This window comes from Otolemur garnettii, unplaced genomic scaffold (assembly GCF_000181295.1).
Source record: "Otolemur garnettii isolate 467f Iridium unplaced genomic scaffold, OtoGar3 scaffold00015, whole genome shotgun sequence".
Taxonomy (NCBI): domain Eukaryota; kingdom Metazoa; phylum Chordata; class Mammalia; order Primates; family Galagidae; genus Otolemur; species Otolemur garnettii.
The window spans coordinates 22,818,795-22,840,487 of record NW_003852410.1 but is presented as its reverse complement, the minus strand read 5'-3'; the positions used below and the strand labels follow the sequence as shown (position 1 = coordinate 22,840,487).

The 21,693-nt window shown below is 39.0% G+C and overlaps 1 protein-coding gene across 1 annotated transcript in view; it reads right to left on the bottom strand.

Annotated features, from left to right (window-relative positions):
* ADAMTS9 (ADAM metallopeptidase with thrombospondin type 1 motif 9) overlaps positions 1 to 21,693 on the bottom strand; it is a 172,315-nt gene that overhangs the window by 70,430 nt on the left and 80,192 nt on the right. Inside the window, exons 22-28 of the mRNA XM_003785516.3 lie at positions 20,747 to 20,911; positions 14,896 to 15,015; positions 11,557 to 11,661; positions 11,256 to 11,423; positions 9,211 to 9,480; positions 3,985 to 4,146; positions 1,758 to 1,934 (exon numbers count right to left, since the gene is read on the bottom strand). Coding sequence (XP_003785564.1) covers positions 1,758 to 1,934; positions 3,985 to 4,146; positions 9,211 to 9,480; positions 11,256 to 11,423; positions 11,557 to 11,661; positions 14,896 to 15,015; positions 20,747 to 20,911 — 1,167 coding nt within the window. The remainder of the gene's footprint in view (positions 1 to 1,757; positions 1,935 to 3,984; positions 4,147 to 9,210; positions 9,481 to 11,255; positions 11,424 to 11,556; positions 11,662 to 14,895; positions 15,016 to 20,746; positions 20,912 to 21,693) is intronic.

The window sequence follows — 21,693 nt, the reverse complement described above, 5'->3', positions numbered from 1 at the left end:
TCAATGGAATTAGAGTTTGGAGAAGGGAAATACAGACTTTTTTCACCAAACCACAATGCAATGAGTCTTGAGTAACAAGGGTTAAAATATTTTTTTGGAGGGAGGGTCAAAATTAATGAAATACTACTTTTTGAAGAGCTAGTAGACTTTTTGAAAAATAACTCTGTTGGCTCGGCGCCTATGGCTCAAGCGGCTAAGGTGCCAGCCACATACACCTAAGGTGGCAGGGCCTGTCAAACAACAATGATGGCTGCAACCAAAAAATGGCTGGGCATTGTGGCGGGCGCCTGTAGTCCCAGCTCCTTGGGAGGAGACTCACTTGAACCCAGGAGTTGGAGGTTGCTGTGAGCTGTGATGCCATAGCACTCTACCCAGGGGGATAGCTTGAGGCTCCACCTCAAAAAAAAAAAAAAAGAAAGAAAAATAACTCTGTTGTTGGTGTTTCTGTTGGTTGGGTGAAAACATAATGAGCTCAAGAGGGAAAATTTCATGAAAAATAATATGTAATAGGTGATTAGGAAAGCTGGGAATGTCAGAGGATGTTTATGAAATTCTAGGGTTATTTTTGGACTTCTTCAAAATGTTCATTTTGGGAGGGTGCCATTATTGTAGACAAAATAATTCCTAGTGAACTATATATGTAAGAGTAGCATTTTTTTTAGCTCTTTAAAAAATCCTTATAAGCCACTGAAATACCAATTGAGATAATGCTTTAAATTCTTCTAGATTTCTACTTAATACAAAGCACAGTGTAACTTATACAGCTGGTGTTGTACCTGCAGACACAATCTCAGACACTGAAACCCTTCACTTTTAGAAGCATAAGTATTAACCATGTCACTTTACTTGATTTGCTCTTTAGCTGGTTTCAGAAATAGTTAAGACTTCCTCAGAACCATACTGAATACAAAGGCTCTGGACATGACTTAAGATAGTACTAAATTTGGATTCAGTGCAGTTAATGTATTTATAGGACCATTTATGCTATTTACAAGAAACAGCCCTAATGGCTCCAGTAGCTTATGGCACAACTTAGCCAAATTATTGTTTTGACACAGCTGATCCTTCTGTTTGCCAAGAGCTGCCCCAGAAGTCTGCATAGTATTTACAGTGGCAAACCTGTCTCACCATGTCAGCTGCTAGCTAAGCGGATAGCATAGGAAAACTAGGGCCAAAGCAAAAAAAAAAAAAAAAAAAAAAAGTCTCAAACAGGCTTCCTGTCCTGATGGAAGAGAGAGAACATTTCAGACACCATAAAAAGGCACTGAGTCACTGATTCCACTGCTGGTCTTTTGCATTTTCAAATGTTTTTTGGTCTATTCTGTGGGTCTTTGTGGTGATTATTTTGAGAATGGTACCCAAGTCACACAGAGGCAAATCACAGTCACCAGAGAAAAACTGCTTTGGCCTCAATAAGCAGGTACCTTCCCCGAAAGTCCAAAGTGTGACGGCTTAGGAAAGGAAAGAATGTCTGCTGAAATCCCTATACATGTGGATACATAGTTCTTCTAGGAAAAGGCAGCTATTTCTTGGCACCAGGTCCTGTATGAGGTACACGTATTCCGTAAAGTCACTTTGGCAATATCATAAAAAGTTAATTATATTGTGCGTCAATATGGAGAAAAATATTAGATTATTTATAGCATAGTTTCTGGGATGCCCTGGTGAGTATGACATTTATCTGTCGCAGAGGAGTGCCCCAGAATACCGTGCAATTAGACAGTTTGCTTAACAAACATTAATAGTTAGGGCCGTACCGAGCTCCAAGGGCCAGTACTCCACGCAGCGTCTTGTGGGCAAGCATGGGTGTTACACTGCTCACGATCGGGAGGTTTATCAAGAATTTCACAGCTCAAATCTGGAAACCGTTCACCGTTGGACCGCTGACAGACCACCAGTCTTGTTCGCATGCCTCCACCACATAGCTTAGTACACTGGAAGAATAGAAAGAATGGCTGCAGTTATTTTGTCTGAATGGTGAACAGCAAGTTTTCTTTTCCCCCAAGAAACATTTCTTAGCCAAACTCTTATTACGGCATTGGACAAAGTAAGTCTCTGATAGATGAAAAACACATCAAATTACAAACAGTGAAATGTACAACAGACAGAGCTCTCCAATGTTAAAGGTAGGTGTTAATTATTGAGTGCTTTCTCTTTTCTCATACTAACAGCTTTTACATATATTGTCTCATCAGTAGAAGTCTAATTATTTGCCCAGTCTTTTATGGGGGTCAATCAAGGTTCAGAGAAGTTAATTAATTTGATCAAAGTCAATCCATTAGCAAGTGATAAAGATTATTTGAGGTATAGAAAACCAAAAGAAAAAAAAAAGAAAACCACACAAATTTAAAAAAAAGCCCCAAAATAAACAGACAAAAACTACCCAATACAAAGTAAAGGAGATAATGACTTAGCCAGTATCATCTTCTGGCAACCTGTAAGAAGCTGTCACCAATCTGACTATTCTCTGACTGAACTCTCCATAGGCCTAATTTATGACGCTAAAACATTTTACTCTATCTCTGAATGTTAGGCCAACTATGACTTTCCCCGAGGATGACTAAATAGGGTGATGGGAACATTGGATAAAGTCCTGACTCCTGGCTACATCCAAACTTGCGAGGCAGGAACAAGTTGTATTTCTTGGATAGTGCTACTGTGCTCACATCCAGGAACACTGACATTTGGTTTCCCTGCTGTGTCAAAGCCAGATCTCCCACAGAATTTGGAATGATCTGGTCTGTGCTGACAGCAAGCATCCCAGCAAATTTGTGTACTCTCCTGGCTTGGATCCAATTACAGAAGCTTAATCACAGGCCCCACAGGACAGAACTTTTCGAGGAGTTTTGGGAAACCCACAATTGACAAGTCACAAAGCCTCACCCCTCACTTCCTTTCCCTTCAGCAAAGCTCTCCAGAATGATGTAATTGTCAATGAAAGTCAACAAAAACCCATTGTGACTGCCTGCGACTACTGGTCACGGGTATGAAACCAGGACATGTGGACACACACTTTCTGCTGGGCAAGGGTGTGGACTAACATCATTCTCATTTGTCTTTTCTTCCTTCTTGGCACTGGGGCCTCCAGGGTATTCGTTCTCATGTTTTATTTAATAACTCTTACAATTAAGATAGGAAAAAACTCAACAAGCTATAAATATGTGCTTTCTCTGTGGATTCAAGGGTAGAGAGATAGAGCCTTAGTTAATTAAACACAAAACAGAGGCTCAAAACCCCATTTATCAATAATGGTACTATTAGTAACAATTATTAACACATTTTTATAATAGCAGTTAATTATTTGAAGGCTATGTGCTAGTCATTTGACAGCCACTACGTAACAGTCATGAGTACTGTGAAGCGGGGCTATCATCATTCCCATTTACAGATATATAAATACTGGGCAGTTGCATCATTTGCCAAGGTCATAAAGCTCAGAAGAGGCAGGGCTGGGAATGAGACCCAAATACTCCAGCAGGGAAACTGAAAAGGTAATAAGTGAACAACCTCATTATTTGAGAATATATGGACAATTATTCACTTCTACAATGAAACATCATCTTTTCATAGGAATAATAACTTCATAAAAATTTATTATGGCTTCATCAGGAATTTGGACATTATGCCATGAGAATGAGGGTATACTACAAGCACCCCAAAACTATGCAGAAGATGGTAGGCCTCCATGGATCAATTTAATAAATATTTTAAAAGTACCCATGTTTTAATCATCACAGGTGAACAAACAACTTAAACCAGTTTTTAACTGGATTCTCTCCTTGCCTTCTTCTCCTATGTGTTCAAGCTGTCTCTCAGGGGTAATAAGTATACTTTAAAATCTCCTAGTTAACCCCAAATCCAGAAGTGTCTTCTAGATCTAGGTCTTTTTCCCTTAAAATAAGATACCAAAAGTACTTCAGTTTGCCCAGCACAGCTCCTCTGTGTGTTTTCCCGAGGATGTTCAGAAGGGTGGGTCGTGCTCACCTCTCCCCAGTTGCCATAGGCCCACTGGGGACAAGGGCCGGATTCACAGGCTCTTTGCTCATCGGGTTTTATCCTCTCCACGCAGTCGCTTGCCGTGTATCCGTTTTCATCCTGACACACAACCACGCGCCGCTGGGACCCGCCAGCACAGGTACTGGAACACTAGACACATCAGTAAACAAGTTAATCCCCACCTCCATCTCCATCTCAGGGACACAAAGAAGCAGCTGGGTGAAAAGGGAGAGACAAATGTGACAGAAAACATTCTCTCGCTATCCACGAGGGACCCAAAGCAATTACTCTCTGGAGAACTTCCTACAGTGGGTCTGTCCAATCTCCACGTCTTATAAACACACCTGAGGGGCAGAAACGTGGCTTCTCCTGCAGCATGCGCCAGGCCCTCCACAGGGGCTTTGGTAACCGCCTAATGAGTGACAAAACCTTGTGGCTTCCAAATGGGTCCTTTCATTGTCCTCCCTTATCCTCTGCATCTCAGAGGGGAACAGAGGTGTTGATGGACACCAAAGTTTACTTCAAAATTCTTTCCTTTTCAAAACTCCAAGTGCCTATTTAGAACCAACATTTGACTTCCTTTTCAACACAGAGGTCATATTACATGCTTAATGAATTGCCAATGGTTGAAATTAAGCTTCTGCATGAGCTCATTCAATTATTCCAGGAAAACATCATGAAATGTCACTTAGATATCTCTGCATTAGCAGGTAAATGTTCCCTTTCTCCCTTTATAACAGGCTTACCTTCACTGGCTAAAGGTAGCAAGATTTGTTGTTTATTTTTTACTTGCCCAAAGAACGTGATTGAATTCCATCTTGACAGACTTCTCTGTGACTGCTGTGTGCTTTCTCACGCACACTGTCTTTCACGTTTGTCTCTGTTTTATGTTTGTATTTCAGTTCATTTCCCACACGAGTTTCTCATAGTTCTCTTATTTGTCTACACCTGGAGTGTTTTTTTTTTCCTTCCATAACTTCCTTATCTTTTAAAACCTAACGCGTTTGCTGGTATCCTGCACTCAGTTATAAAATCAGTTTGCCTACAAAATAACCATCTGGTCCTCAAAGCAATGTATTTCCCATGAATTATCAAGAATCAAATTGGACTGGGAGCATGTTGTTAGCTCCCAAGCTCTGAAGCTGATCTGTGCTTTTTATCTAACCTTAGCTCAAAGTAGTGTTGTTTCAAAATACAGTAAATGCTCTGTGAGTTGGCCACCCAAGGGATTGCGACAAACTGGCCAACAGACAGAGGTGGTCAACATAAGGAGGTAGGCCTATTGTACTGGTACATGAGGTACATTTCTGATCTATGAAAATTAGGTCAACTTAAGGAGGTGGTCAGTGCAGGGAGGTGGTCAACTATGGAGGCTCTACTTTCAAACATTGTTTCTTGCTTATCAACTTGTTCCATATTAGGATGTGAATACACCTTGCTGCATATTGCACTGGACCACCATTTAATGTCTCTGCCTGTGCTGGTCATATCATAAGTGATTGCAAAAGGCACCCTAATCAATATATGTGCTTTTATCTTTCATTGGGTCTAATTCTTAAAAGTAGAGCAGGATAATAGATTTATTAGTTCTGCTTGAGAATACCACCTTAATACATAATAAAAAACAGGGAACTATTATTTTAATTATCTTTGTTTGGAGACCATAATTTAAAATGTTAGAAAGTAACTTCCATGTCATAAATAGATTTGTAATACATATTTTGGCCCTTGAGTTTTTTTCCTTGATAACATAATCTTGTAGCATTCCTTTATTATATCACCTGTGAGCTTTATTTTACCACTTAAAATGCTGCTCACAGTCCAATTAGTAACTGGAAGAAACAACTCCAGAAACCATACATGCTACTCTCTCTCCAAGATGGCTGACAAGGATGGACTCCTGATCCAAGGCCAACCAATGCACTGGCTGCCCAGGGACCAATCAGCTGTTTCCTACTGAGAATCCACTGAACTACTTGAGATAGTTCTCAGGTTGAACCAAGCAGTTGAACTGCCTGTACCTTTATTTTTTCAGAGACAGGTTCCTACTCTGTCATTCTGACTGGGGCATGATCATACCTCACTGCAACCTTGAACTTCGGGGCTCAAGTGATCCTCATGATCCTTCTGCCTCAACCTCCTTAGGAGTTGGGATTAGAGGTGAGAGCCACTGTGCTCAGTTCTTGTTGCACATTCTTGAACTACCAGAATCCTAGGCCTGCCTAAGTCTCTATACCCCATAGAGAGGTGAAGTACTGTACATAATCTTTCTGCATTATTTGATTAATAGGGATGCTTAGTTCCATTCCTGTGTTTTAGACCTTCCATTTTGGCTGCTTTGGGAACAATATTCCTGTCCACTTAAGATGATAACATCTTCCCAGGTCAAACATTTCTTTGAATGAAATGTATCATCTACACTGGACAAAACAAAGGAGAATGACTTTTGGAAAAGGAAAAGGGTTAGGGACATTCATTTTTTTCCTACCTGCCCAACATACTTTCCCTTATGTGTGGCAGTCCAATTTTCCTTGAAATAACCATTCCTCCTATCTTGGTCTACCTATTGTGATAGTCTGCCCTGTTCTGGTCAATGGGGGGTAATCAGACTTTCGTAGGAATTTGAATGCATCCTCAGCAGAATAACTCAAGGGTGGTATAGAGTTAAAAAAGATTCATCAGACAGAAACCCCCTAAAGAAATTATTCCTTAGTTACCCCTCTATCTAGATCAAGGGTTGGCAAACCATAGCCCAAATGCCAAATCTGGCCCACTACTCATTTTTAGAAATAAAGTTTTATTGGAACACAGCTGTGCCCACTCATTCACATACTGTCTATGGCTGCTTTTGTGCTACAATAACAGAGCTGATTAGTTGTGACAGAGTTAGTATGGTTTGCACAGCTGAAAAGATTTACTATCCTGCCCTTTGCAGAACAAAACAAGCCAACTCCTTGGCAGATCCCTGAAATCCCTGAAGATGTTCTGGTCTCTGTCCCAAATGGGGCTGAAGGAACAGTTTGGTTTGTTTTTTTCTTTCACTTGAAAGAGTTAGTTTCTTTTCTATTTGCAAAATCCCTAATTGGTAACATGCAGAAAACCTAACAAAGAGTTCAAATTTATGCAGAAATCTACTATAAAGTGAAGTTCTTACTCCAGAAACCACTGAAAAACTCAATTACTATTTTCTAGTTTTTAAAACACCTTGTTACCTTTTCTGCTATACAAGGCAGAAAGCCCATGTACAGTTTGTGTACAGAAGGTTGCAAAGATGAATGTACACCATCATCATCCTCTGGGAGTAGGTCAGACACATCAAACTAGGGCTGAAAATCATATTGTCCAGCTTCAGCCTCACTTAACTTAGAAAACAAAAATTCCCAAACAAGAAACAGGCACAGCGAGGAAAAGAATGGTATTGCCCATTGTTTCAAAAAGCTTGCCTAATCCTCCCTAATTAAGAACTCTGCCCAAGGGCAGAATTGTTGAATTTTAAAGGACTGCATCATCCCCAAATGTATTAAACGAAATAACAATATGATTTAAATTAAAAAAAAAATCCTAGTGCTATCATTAGAATACACATTCATGAGTTCGAATTTTTTTCAATCAGGAAAAACCAGGGGACAATCAGGGATTACCTTCCTCTGACTACCCTTTAATTTCTCAGAACCGAAATCTCTTCTGACCCAGGCAAAGGGAGCCTTGATGGGGGAAGCAAAGGCCCTGGGCAACTTGGCAGCTGTTGTGCATCCAGCCAACACCAGCAGCAGTGGTGCGAATATGCAGTGACTAATTAGTATTCAAGGAAAGTATGTCTAATTTACTGAAACACAACCACAGTGGAAAACAGTCAGCTTCCTTCTATTTCTTTTTAGTCTAGAAATAAACAGAATTAGGAGTACTATAAAAAACACCCAATAGGCTCGGCGCCTATAGCTCAACCGGCTAAGGCCCCAGCCACGTACACCTAAGGTGGCGGGTTCGAATCCCCAGCCCGACCCGCCAAACAACAATGATGGCTGCAACCAAAAAAATAGCCAGGCGTTGTGGCGGGCGCCTGTGGTCCCAGCTACTTGGGAGGCGGAGGCAGGAGACTCGCTTGAGCCCAGGAGTTGGGCTTGCTGTGAGCTGTAATGCCACGGCACTCTACCCAGGGGGACAGCTTGAGGCTCTGTCTCAAAAAAAAAAAAAACAAAAACAAAAACAAAAAAACACCCAATAGTCAACAATTCAAAAGAAGACCTCTGAAAGATTAGTGAACACGGAACTGTGACTGCCCAGGGTCCCTTGACACCTTATCCTTCCTCGAGTTCATGAAACATGTCCAATATTCCATGACATAATTTGGGGGGGGGGAATTATTCACTAAAATTTAAATACATCCCAAAGCCTATTTTTCTTTTGATGTTAAATATTTTTTAAGGCCTTCCTAATTTGAAGGACAATGATAATAAGGTAACTGTCAACACTGATTAAGTTCTCGCTTTGTGGTAATATGCAGAGCACTGTTGTTACATTGTATCATTTAATTCTTACAACCCAAGAAAGCAGGAGTTATAGTTTTCTTCATTTTACAGATGAGGAAACTGAGGTTCAAAGAGGGGAGGGGAACTGACTAAGGCCCTCAAGTTTAAAAGTCTTAAGGCTTTGGATCAGGTTGAGACATCTTCCCCCAGAGCCTGTGCTGATAACCATTAGGTTACGGTATCTCTCACCTAAGTACAAATCTTACCTAGACTAACTAGTATTTCCCCTCATTCCACAATAATGATCTACTACAGATTACATAGCATCCTTGTCACTTGGCTATACTCGTCTGGAAAACAGTAAGACGGGAAGTGACTTTCATTAAATTCCCCATCCGAAAAATGTCTCTGTCCCTAATTCTCCTACAGGGATGTGCTGCCTGCCACCTCCTGGATTAATCATGGCTTTCATGATACCTTCCAGGAGGCCACTTGAGCACATCGCCCGGTAGCAATACCCCCTCCTCCACCCAAGGGAGACAGTCAAAGGTGCACGCAGGCAAAATCTCAGGGGCTGCTAACTATCCCCTTAGAGTTCGCCCTAAGCAAGTGACACTGCATAATGTTAATCCCTTGGGGTGGGGGGGGGATTCTCCAGGTGTTTCTAATAGGTTTTTCCTCTAAACTCTACCTTAAATGAAAGAGAAGCCAGCCATTTAGGGAAAAGACTTCAGCAAATACTCACTGCTCCCCAGGGGCCTGTTCTCCACTGGTTTCCACCAAGCACATGGGTGCGGCTAGGATTGGCGCTCCTGGGGCGATAGTCCGTGTTTTGGAAAGGGTGCTGAGCCAAGCCACTGTCTGGGGTCCGCTGAGGGCATGGCGACATGGAACAGTCCTGGTCGGTTTCTGGCATATAATCTGGGTCACATTCACTCCGATCGATCACATGGTCACTGTAGTTGACACACACCACTTGCCGGGTTGCCCTACCCTGCCCGCATGTCACGGAGCACTATAGTGAATATTCAGAAAGAGAAAGGGGTCGGTCACTAGGCAGGTGGCTAAAAATTCCTGAATGTGCATTTCTGTGAAGGGACCACCACTCTCCCAGTTGCTCAGGCCCCAAACCTTGGAATCATCTCTGTCTCTCTTTTCTTCCTACCCCATGTCCATGTCAGTGAGAAATCCTGTCTGTTCAGAATTCAAAATATATCCCCAAGCCAGCCCCTTCTCAAAATGTGCATTATCACCTCCCAGTCTGAGATATCACCCTCCATGCCAATACTACTGCCACTGGCTTTCAGCTGAGTGCCTGCCCCTGATCTTGGCCCTCTCCTCACCATAAAACATGACCCTTTAAAACAAAAGTCAAATCATGTCATCCCCTCTGGTAATTTCCCAATTCATTTAGAATATTATCAAATTCCTTATCTTGACCTACTGGGTTGTTTACCATGTAGCTACTGGCTGCTCCTGGACTCACCTCCTATCATTCTCTACTCACTGCACTCCAGCTCCACCATCCTTACCGTTGCTTCTTGAATATGCCAAGAACACTCCCATCCCTGGAGCATCACACCTGCTGTACCATCTATATCCAAGTGGCTCATTCTTTCATATCTTTCAGGTCCTGCTCAACAGCCAGTCTTTTCGACTACTTATCTAAAAGAGCACCCCATCTTTCTCTAAGCCATCACTCTTCCTGACTTCTATCTAATAATTATCCATTCCTATTGTTACATTATATATTTATTTGTTCAATGACTGGGTCCTCTATTGGAATACTCTTCATGAAGGCAGAGATTTTGTTATTCATTGTTCACTGCTCTTTCCATAGTGAGCTTTCACAAGCATCTGGTGAGTAGATAGATGGATCTGACAGAAGATGAACTGATGATAGATGGATGGATGGACAGACAGATCAGTGTTTGGAGGCACCGGGCCTTAGAGTGAGATTATCCACCATGTACTGAGTACCTACTTTCTGCTAAGCCTTTAACATATATAATCTCAAATAATCCGCATAAACTTGTAAAGGAGGTATTCTTTTTGGTCTTCTTTTAAGAACAGGGAAACTGAGAATCAAGGAGTTTAGCCACATAGCTCAATGTCATGCAGCCAGTAAATGCTAAGGTCTGGGTATTCACATAGTTCAATTTTGCTACACCTCTTAAATTTCACATATATATTATAATATTCATTGAGCTGTTAATCTCTATTCTCCTTATTTCCCGAACTCCTAGATTTTTGCAGGACAGAAAACATAAGTTACCTGAAGACAAAAGTTCTTCTGCTTTTATAAAAAACCCATAGATGGTGCTTGGTGTACATAGGAGGCTGGGTTCCCAGCACTGGATAAAAATCCCCACTTCCCTCTTGGCAAGGAAGCTAAGAGTCATTTTACTCAAGGGCCACAGGGTGCAGGAGGCAGGATGCACCCAGACTCAAAGGTAAGAGAGTCTCCACTCACTCTCCAGCCTCTTTTGGTCATCTATAAACCCACTGCATTCTGATGTGACTCAATGAAGACTGGGGTCTCCAGTCACCCAACAGGATGGGTGCTCAAGCAGATTATAAACTGATTTACATATTTTTAAAATGTATATTCCTTGCACATTTACTTGGGTAAGATTCCTTGCATAGTTGGCCAGCTGCATATATGTGGAGCAGAATAACTTTTAGGCCACAAACCAACTCTGAAATACTACCCTTTCACATCTAGGATCTTCCACTCTTCCTCCTCCCAGTTCCCCAATTCTCCAAATCCCAAAGGATGCAGTTGCTTACAGAACTCCAGTCCAAGGCCTTCCACTGCCCACAGGGTGTCACAGAACATTCCTCCTTTGCCACTGGTCTAGGTAGGGTAGCACAGGCACTCTCATCGGCGACAGAGCCATCCTCATCCCGGCAGCTCACATATCTCATTCGGGTCCCTTTCCCACAAGTGGCTGAGCACTGGGTGTGGGAATAAAATCATGCAGATATTTGAAATGGCTGCTTAATGGATGGTAGCATGACATGGCAGAGTCACGACAGAGAACATCTGTGCCCTATTTCCCCTCCCCATTTCTTCCAGTCTATTTCTTACCGGAGTCCAAGACCCAAATCGCCACTGGGTTCTTGGCACATTGTGTGTGCTTCTCCTTGTTTCTGGCACAGCTGGGGGAGGATGACAAGATGGTAATTCACAGTCCTAGATGTGATGAGAGAAAAAAAAAGTCCAAATTACCTTTAAGTCAACGAACATTAAAGTGGGCATGGTACATACAACGTTAAGGTCTAAGAATCTAAGCCCTCAGAGTTCTGGGTGAGTCTGTGCAAATCACGTGACATCTCTCAGTCCCAAGTTCTTCAACTGCAAAATGGGATACAACCTGAGCGACTTTGTCAGTCCCTCAAAACAGGGCAGGTCTTTACTTAATGAATTTTAAAGCCATATTTATTTACTTGTTTATGTGGACAAAGAAAAATATTTTAAGATGGCATGTAAGTCTGGACAGGGCAGGATAACATTTTAAAATTAACTGGTAATGTGTTAAAATTTTGAAGGACAGATTCTATTCCCACATTGCAATTAGTTTCATAATCAGAATTTGCTAATCATGAAACTTGCTTTTCCAGTTTATCTAAAGATAACACCCAAGGTTCAAAAGGTCAAATCTTGATATAAGAGGTGTATTCAATAGGCAAATATCTGGAATTTATATAACAACTTTTTTTTTCCATTAAGCAGGCCCAGGTTGGTGCACAGGGCCAGCAATGTAACCACTGAGCTATAGGCACCCAGCCTATATAATAATTCTCGATCACTCAGAGGAAGTCTCCATAATGAATTGAGGTCATCTGTGTTTAGATAATATTCCCAGATTTACAGATGTGAAAAAAAATACATAGCTGCTCATATTCATTCCTGGCCTCAGTGGTTAGCAACTAATCTCTGATTTAATGCCTAAGATGTGGCAGTCCTGGTGCCAAAGATGACTGAGGTGTCCTTGCCTTGGGAAAGTTATACATGGAATGCAAAATTCTGTTACTTGCCTCAGAACTTGCTTATTTCTCTGCCTGAGGTCCAAAGAAAGCCACAGGAAATTTGTCACAAAGTACAGAAATTATTCACATGCTGCAATGGTGGCAGCCACCCATAGTCAAATGGGTATTACAAAATAACTTACAGGGAAATTATGCTTTGAATCTCAAAGGGGGTTGCTGAGTCTGCACTCCGTGATTATTTTAAATGTCATAGCTAACATTTCCCAGGCTTTTATCACAGTGTGTTTTGGAACATTTTGATTGAATAATAAAAATACAAATGACACAAATCACCCATGGTATTTGGTTAACTGATCAGTGACATGAACAATGATACCATATTCATTTACTTTTCTGACATTCTTAGAACAAAACATAGACTGAGATGTGACAGACTAGAGGTGTTTAGAATGAATGAGACACGTCGGCCACATGAGGTCTCACTCAGAGTGTGAGTTCAGGGAATAGTCTGGGTTCAAATCCTCTCTTTGGCAATTACCACAGCTGATATGCAAATCCCGAGTCCTCTCTTACCATAAATGATGCTAAAATCAAGGCCTACATAGAATTGTGTGCTGTTCTCTTTCTCAACCACCTCAACTGAGAAAAAAAAATGAATGTGTGTATTTATAGATATATGTACATACACAAATACATACACACATATGTATATAATACATATATATTACATACACACATGTATACATGCATACAGAGGAGGCTGGACAATTAAGTTCAGAAATTCATCCTAGAAAAAGTGCTACATATTTCATTGCTGAATATCACTACAGTCATCTTCAAAGTACTTCCCTTGGGAAGCTATGCACTGACACCAGCACCCATCCACCATTCAAAGAAATTTTGGAACTCTTTTTCTGGAGTGGTTATCAGAGCTATCATCATTGGGTGAAGTCTGACAGTTAAGTTCAAAAACTCATCGTAGAAGTGCTTTGAAGGATGGATTAGTGCATAGCTTCCCAAGAAGAGTGCTTCAAAGATTACTGCAGTGACATTCAACAACAAGGTATGTAGCACTTCTTCTAGGGTAAGTTTGCAGACTTAACTGTCCAGCCTCATATGTTTACTTATTATAAATTTTACTGATATATAGGATACATAGCAAACAATTTATAAAAACCAATAAAATATTCTATAGAATATTTTTGCACTGATTTTTGCTGAAATTTGAAATCGTTGCCACACTCTAGATATTAACTGCCTAAAGAGTATAGTTTGGGTCTGATGGTTAATTGACATTTTGTTTATGTTTAAGAGTAGGGTGAAAGTGGGATGATGAGGATGCATGTCCAAACTTGGTTCATTGACTAGTTATGGAGAAGATCTCTTTGCTGAATCAGATAATAATTTTCAAATCCTGTAAGAAGATTTTCTCATACATTTGTGCTATTCACAGTGTAAAAGCTACAGACCAAAGAATCTTTTAAATTTAATCTGCTTTATTAATATTTTCTTTATCGACTTCTTATTCTAAACAATCAAAAAAAACAATACATTAAGCCCTGAATTGTAGTGCTTGCTGATTTCTGTGATGTAAATACTTTTGCCATGACCAACTTCAAGCTACTACTTGACATCAATGAACACAAAGTTGAGAAGAGATTCTTGGTAGCACAACCTTCTATAGTACACCATACAGATGCAAATACCTCAAAAGCATACACAACAGTAACATGTAGTAAAATAATTTGGAAGCGATACATTGTGATTCATCATTGTTTTTAATTCAATGTATTTAATTATAGGTTTGTATTTCAATTGCTAATAATGGCTATACTGAATCAACTCACAAAATTCCTGAAAAATTTACTGGTTGGCTCTTGTAAGCTGATACAAGTTAGTGCCAGCATATTTCTGACTAATGGCATAATACCGGTTATTGAATCCTACATTAAAACCATTCAAGCTGGACATTGTGGCAGGTGCCTGCAGTCCCAGCTACTTGGGAGGCTGAGGCAAGAAAATCATTCAAAAAGTTTGAGGTCGGGCAGTGCCTGTGGCTCAAAGGAGTAGGGTGCCAACCCCATATGCTGGAGGTGGCAGGTTCAAACCCAGCCCTGGCCAAAAGAAAACTGCAAAAAAAAAAAAAAAGTTTGACTTCAAGAAAATGAGACTAAACAACCAACATTTGCCACCAATTAAGAATCAGAATCAATACTACATACACATATGTATATTTCAAATAACTACAAACAAAACAGGCATGTCAAAATATTAGATTCTAAATGCAACAAACAAATAAATCTGGATAACTCAGTTAATGAACTGGCTTCTCTATTTACGTAATCTATAAAAGGATTTCAATTTTGTCTGAACTACTTAGAAGTTTTGATACCTTGGTGCCCAAAGCCAACAACTGAGTTGGACAAAGGAGACTCACTTGGGTATCAGTTGGCCTAGTGGCTGCATTACAGTCATTGTCATCCACCACTGACATGTAGGTCCCAATGATGCATTTCACTGCTCGAAGCTGGTATCCCTGTCCACAAGTGACACTGCACTGGAAGAAGGAAGTAAGACAAAAAGGATACAAAAATTCAGTAAATCTTCTCTTTCCCTTATTTTCCCCATTACATTTTACAAGAGAAAAATATTTCTATGATAATGGGCCAAAGGGAAAAATTAGGTAAAAATGGATAATCCTGGGAGGGAGGGGGGTTGGAGGAATTACTTCTGAGGTTTACCTTATAGGGGTACAGGTGAGTCTTTCTAAGAGTAGAATGTGAACGTTGACCAGTTTGATGGAAGTATTTCAGATTGCATGTGAAAACCCCACACTGTACCCCAGAAGTGCATTAATGTACATAGTTACCATTCAATAAAAAAAAAATGGATAATCCTTCTTTGCACAAATTATGCTGATTAACTATCATGATTGTTACTTGAAATTACTTCTGCCTCCCACTGGCATTCTATTTGTAGGCTCAGCTCCTGTAACTGTGAACTCCTGGAAGGATGGGAATGCATCTCCATGATATTTATATCTTTCATACCATATGTAGCAGAGTGCCTGAGATAGGTATTTACCACAGCTCTGTGACCTTATCTGACTTGTAGAAAATTGTCTTGAAGAAATAATTAGAGTTTGCATTCAGATTTTTATATAAGACGGTTTCTGCAATACTATTTATAAAATATAACAAAATATTGAACACCACTTTCAGTATATAGCTATCAAAAGTTGATATATATTGTGGCACACAGGTAGTAAAGAAAACAATAGCGCCAACAAAAGGAAAACTGTTAGATTATAAACAGCAGTTAAAAGACAGAAAGTAGGAGTTATGTCAGAGAAAAGGCAGAGTGGAGCGTGCTAAGAATTGCCCTTCCACTGAAGCAAACATTAAGCTGGCAACAACTGGTAGAGTCTCTGTTACTATGGAATCAAATACAAAAAACTTACAGTGACGAGGTGAGTGTTTAATGAACAAAAGCAAGCTGCCAAATTTTGGTAAGAAAATATAATGGCATTTGTTCTTATCCATCTACCACACTACACATTCCTCTCAAAGGCACATCGAACATTTTCCAAGACAGAATTTACATTAAGTCGCAAAATAAGTTTTGATACATTTTAAAAGATTAAAATTCCACAAAATATCTTCTTTGATGATAATGGAGTGAGGCAAGAAATCAATAACAGAAGGAACACTAAAAAAATCACCTTTTCACATAGGTGGAAATCGAACAGCATACTCTTAAACAACCAACAAGTCAAAGAAGAAACCACAAGGGATATTAGAAAATACTTTCAGAGGAATGAAAATGAAAACAGAACGTAAAAAAATTTATGAGATGCAGTGAAAGCAGTGCTCACAGAGAAATTTATAGCTGCAAGCACCTACATTAATAAAGAAGAAAGATCTCCAATCAACTTTATATCTTAAGGAACCAAAAAAGAAAAGCAAACTAAGCCTAAAATCAAGAGAAGAAAGGAAACAATAAAGATTAGAGTGGAGATAAATGGAGACAAGAACAGAAAAACAATAGAGAAAAATAAAAAATAACAGAAATTGGTTCTTCAAAAAGATCCACAAAATTGACAAACTTTCAGCTATAAAGACTAAGAAAAAGAGAGAAAAGACCCCAGAATTACAAGTGAGAGAGGGCATTACTACTAATCCTACAGCAATAAAAAGAATGAGAAGAAAGTACAATGACAACTGTATGTGAATATATTAAACTTGATGACACAGCAAATTATCAAACACAAATTGACTAGAAACATAAATCACAAAAACTAACGTAAGATAAATAAAAAATACGAACAGACCTATAAGAAGCAGAGAGACTGAACAGAGTAATGAAAGACCTCCCAACAAAGTCCAAGATCAATTCACTGGCAAATTTTGTCAAACATTTAGAGACACATTGACATCAATCATTCTCAAATGTTTCCCAAAAAACTGAAGAGGAGGAATCATGTCCTAACCCATTCTATGAGGCCAGCATTACCCTGATATCAAAGCCAAAAGTAACAAATAAAAGTAGAACTACACGCTAATACTGCTTATATATAGATGGAAAAAATGCAAAACTCCTTAACAAAAGGCTAGCAAATTGAATCCAATAGCACAGTAAAAGGATTACACAGCATGGCCAAGTCTAAAAAAAAAAAAAAACCCAATCAATCAATGCATACACCATATTAATATAACAAAGGGAGGAGAAAACTATATTATCTCAATTGAGGAAAGCATTGGAAAAAATTCAACTCCTTTTTGTGGTAAAAGTTCTCAAAAAACTAGCAGAAGGAAATTTCTTCAATGTAATAAAGGGCACTTACAAAAACCTGTAGGTAACATCATACTTTCCCCCCAAGAATGGGAACATGACAACAATGGCTGCTTTCACTACTCCTATTCAATACTGTACTGGAAATTCTAGCCAAAGAAACTAGACAAGGTATAGAATTAAAAGGTATGCAAATTGGAAAGGAAGAAAGAAATAAAACTTTCTATTTGCAGATAAATGATCATACTATATACATAATATAAGAATCCATAAAAAATACTCCTGGAGCTCTAAACAAGCCCAGTGATGGTAGGGTATAAGATAAACACATAAAGATCAGGTATGTTTCTATAAACCAAAGAACAATTCCCAAAGGAAATTTAAAAGATAATTTCATTTAATTCAAAAAACATACAAAAGAACAAAATACTTAGGAACAAGTTTAAACAAAAAGATAAAAGACTTCTACAGTAAAAACTATGAAGCATTGCTGAAAGAAGACCTAAAAAAATGCAAAGACAATGTTCATGAACTAGAAAATGGGTGATGTTCAAAATGGCAGTCTTCTCAAAATTGATCCACAGATTCAATGCAATCTCAATCAAAATCCTTACATCCCTTTGGAGAAATAGAGAAGCTGATCCTCAAATTCATATGGAATGGTAAGTGACCATTAAAACACTGTCATCGTGGTAGAATACATTTAACATGAAGTCTGCCATCTTATACCTTTTTAAATGTATAGTTCCATACGATTCCTTTTCCCATTTTTTAAGCCCAATTTCCAATACTGGAAAAGAAGGAAAAAGTAGGAACACTCATAATTTTAATTTCAAAACTTATGAAGGTGATCAAAACAGTATGACACTGGCTTAAGAACAGACACACAGACTAATGGAATAGAATTCAGAATCTAGAAATAAATCTATACATGTATGACCAAGAGATTTTTGACAAGGATGCCAAAACCGTGAAATGGAGAAAGAACAGTCTCTTCAACACGTGTATTGGGACAACTGGGTCTCTATATGGAAAGCATGAAATTGGAATCCTACCTTACACTATGTACAAAAGTCAACCCCAAGTGGATCAGTGTTCTAAATATGAGAGCTAAAACTATAACACTCTTCAAAAAATAGCAAATAGCTTCATAACAATGGACTGGGCAATGATTTCCTTTTCACATGCAGCATATGATACCTTAAGCAGGGGCAACAACAAAAAAACAGACAAATTAGACTTTGTCAAGATTAAAACATTTTGTTCTCAAAGGAAACTATTATCAGAGTGAAAAGGCAATTCATGGAATGAAAGAAAACATTCATAAATCACGTATCTCATAAGGGACTGATAACCAGAATATATAAAGAACTCCTACAACTCAACAACAAAAAAGTCAAAAATTGGGCTAAAAAATGAGAAAAGGAATAGTATAGAACCTATACATTTAAAAAGGTTTAAGATGGCAGACTTCATGTTAAATGTATTCTACCACAATGACAATATTTTAAAAACCAGGCAAAAGATTTAAAAAGACATTTTTCCAAAGAAGATACACAAATAACTAACAAACCCATGAAAAGATGCTCAGTATCTTTGTTGTTAGGGAGATACAAATCAAAACTACGAGGGCTATAATTTAAAAAAATGGAAAATAACAATTGTTGGCAAGAATGTGGAGAAACTGAAGTTCTCGTAAATTGTTGGTAAAAATGTCACATGAAAAAACTGCTGTGGAAAACCATTGGCAGTTAAAAAGTTAAACATAAAATAGCCATGTGACCCAGCAATTCCACTCCTAGGCTTATATCCAAGAGAAGTGCAATCAGCTACTAAAATAAATGCTTGTACATAAATATTCAAAGCACCACTATTCACAGTAGCCAAAATGTGAGAATAGCCCAAATGTCCATCTTGGATGAATGAATAAACAAATTGTGGTATATTCGCACAATGGAGTATCATTCAGCCATAAAAAGGAATGAAGTACCATTGCACACTAAAATATGAAAATGTTATGGCATGTGAAAGAAGCCAGGCATGAAAAGGTTTCTTTTGGGGGAGATGAAACTGTTTCAGAACCCAGATAGATGTAGTAATTGGAAAACATAATGAATACCCTAAATGCTACCAAATTGGTCATTTAAAATGGCTAAATTTATTATAGGAGTTTCCTTTCAATTAATAAAAATAGGCAGAACACAATCCAAATATTAGTTTAAAAATATTAGAAGAAAATCACAAATATGTTAACACTGGGAATCTCTGCAGCTGGATTTCTTCTTTTTGCTAAACTACATTTTGGAAAATTTCAAAATTTCTCTTATGAAATTAATATTTTCAAAAAGCCAGTTTCCCTAAATTGTACATCTGGTCAAAGAAAGAACAAATTTCTGGATATAAGATGGACTAAGAATGGCCTAGAGTAGATGCACTAAAAAACAAGCCTGTCAGTTCTAATAGATGTTAAAATTCAAAACTTGACAGTGACCCTGAGCTGTGCTCTCTTCTTGTTATTCCCTAAAGTTATGCAGATGTGAACAAAAAGAAAGCACGATCAGAAGTATAAGTGGACTTCCCATTTATTTAAACATAATTAGCTATTTGGACTGGGATGCTACGAAATGGGGAAGATTCAGAAAAGACAGAAATTGGAAGGGTACAATAATAAAGTGTGCATATTTGGAAATGAAGTCAGAGGCTAAGGGACCAAACTAGCTGGGCTAGTCAGAGTGGAGGGAGGGTCATTCGTTAAGAGATTATGTAAGTGACAGCAGACAGCTGCTCTGCTTCTAATGGGAACTCAGAGTGCTGCTCAAATAGTACCCAGAATGCCCTCTGCTTCTAGATTAGGAAGGACTTAATTCCAAGAGTAGTGGCTTCTCACATGCCAGCCCAGGGGAGCCTTTCACTCTTTTCCTTAAGAATGGTACAAGTTAAGATTGTAGAACATAATAGACTAGAGGAATCAGAAAAGATTTTTTCCGAGCGTGAGGATTCTGCGAACTTTGATCTAATTAATTATGTTTGAAAAGTCTGACTTATTTATGAGAGGTGAGCTTTGGAATTATGATGCTGGGAGGCAAAACATCCCTTCCAAATCCCTTTCCAGACCCTCCTGCCAAAGACTCTGGTGCTGGGTCACATTCCGTAACAGACCCACAGAGGCATGCTAGGAGATAACATCAGCCAGACATGAAATCTGTTGTGAATTTGAACAAACGCTCATGTGCTCAAGCTACAGTTCAAGCCAAAGGGTGAACACATGCACATGGGTCTGTAAAAGGAGTAATCAGCTCCAGGAGGGCAAGCAGCAACCCTCAGAAGTGGGGCGAAATGGTTGAAGAGGTACATGTGCTCTACCTGGCACCATACGGAGGTATAATGTGTGCCACACAGCACAGGGGTTAAATCCTTCCTACTGGAATGCTCCTCTGCAAGCCCTCTCCAGATAAGAAAGGAAAGAATGTAGTTAAGAATCTTATCATTCAAAATACCTGTCCCCAGGGACCCGCCTGCCAGGACGCACATTCCGGCTGCTGACAAGTCTGCATGGAGGCTGGCTTGGTCTCAGGGTCACATATTTTATCATTTAATCGATCTTCACCAAACTGACACCAGACTTGGCGGTGCTTATGCCCTTTTCCGCAGGTGACCAAGCACTGTAATAAAAAGCAGAGCTAGTCAGGGTCACTGCTGATCAATGTGTTGTGGTTTCCGGGAGTTATTTATTGATTAGCAGGAACAGGTGTGTTCTTTCCACACCTTAATTTCTTCTCCCAAAGCAATTTGTAAGCACACCAAGTCTCATATTTTTCTTTTCATTCATTCATTCATTCTGTATTTTTAGTCCCTGGGCCACTTTCAAGCCCTGAATAAACTCAGCAACAGGCTCTAAAACACTGAAGAACAACATTCACGATCTTCTAGCATCGGAGTTAACTGTGGGGAATTATGAGTCAGATCAACCAAGGTCTTAATCCCTATACAACCATGTCACATGGTCTCTCTGGACCTCAATGTTCTCATGTGTAAAATGGGTATAATGCCAAACCCTACTGCCAAGAGTTATGAAAATTAAATGAAAAGATCCAAGTCAAGTGCTTAATACAATGTTCACTCAATAAATGTCAAATATAATCATCATCTATGCCCGTTTTTGAAAAATTTTAGAACATAGATAACTACAATGGAGAAATTATAGTGATCCAAAATCTCACCACCCAAGAATAACTGTTATCAACACTTTGCTTTTTCTTTCCAGTTCTTTAATTTAAAGAACTTTAGATCATACTGAATTTACAGTTTTGATCTCCCCCCAGTCCCACTTTAATATTTTTGTAAAGTCTGTTACTTAATTTGAAATGATACTTTAGCTAATACTAGCTGTTTAAGTAAAATTTAAACCCATTGCCTTATTTTATCTTTTTTTTTTTTTTGAGAC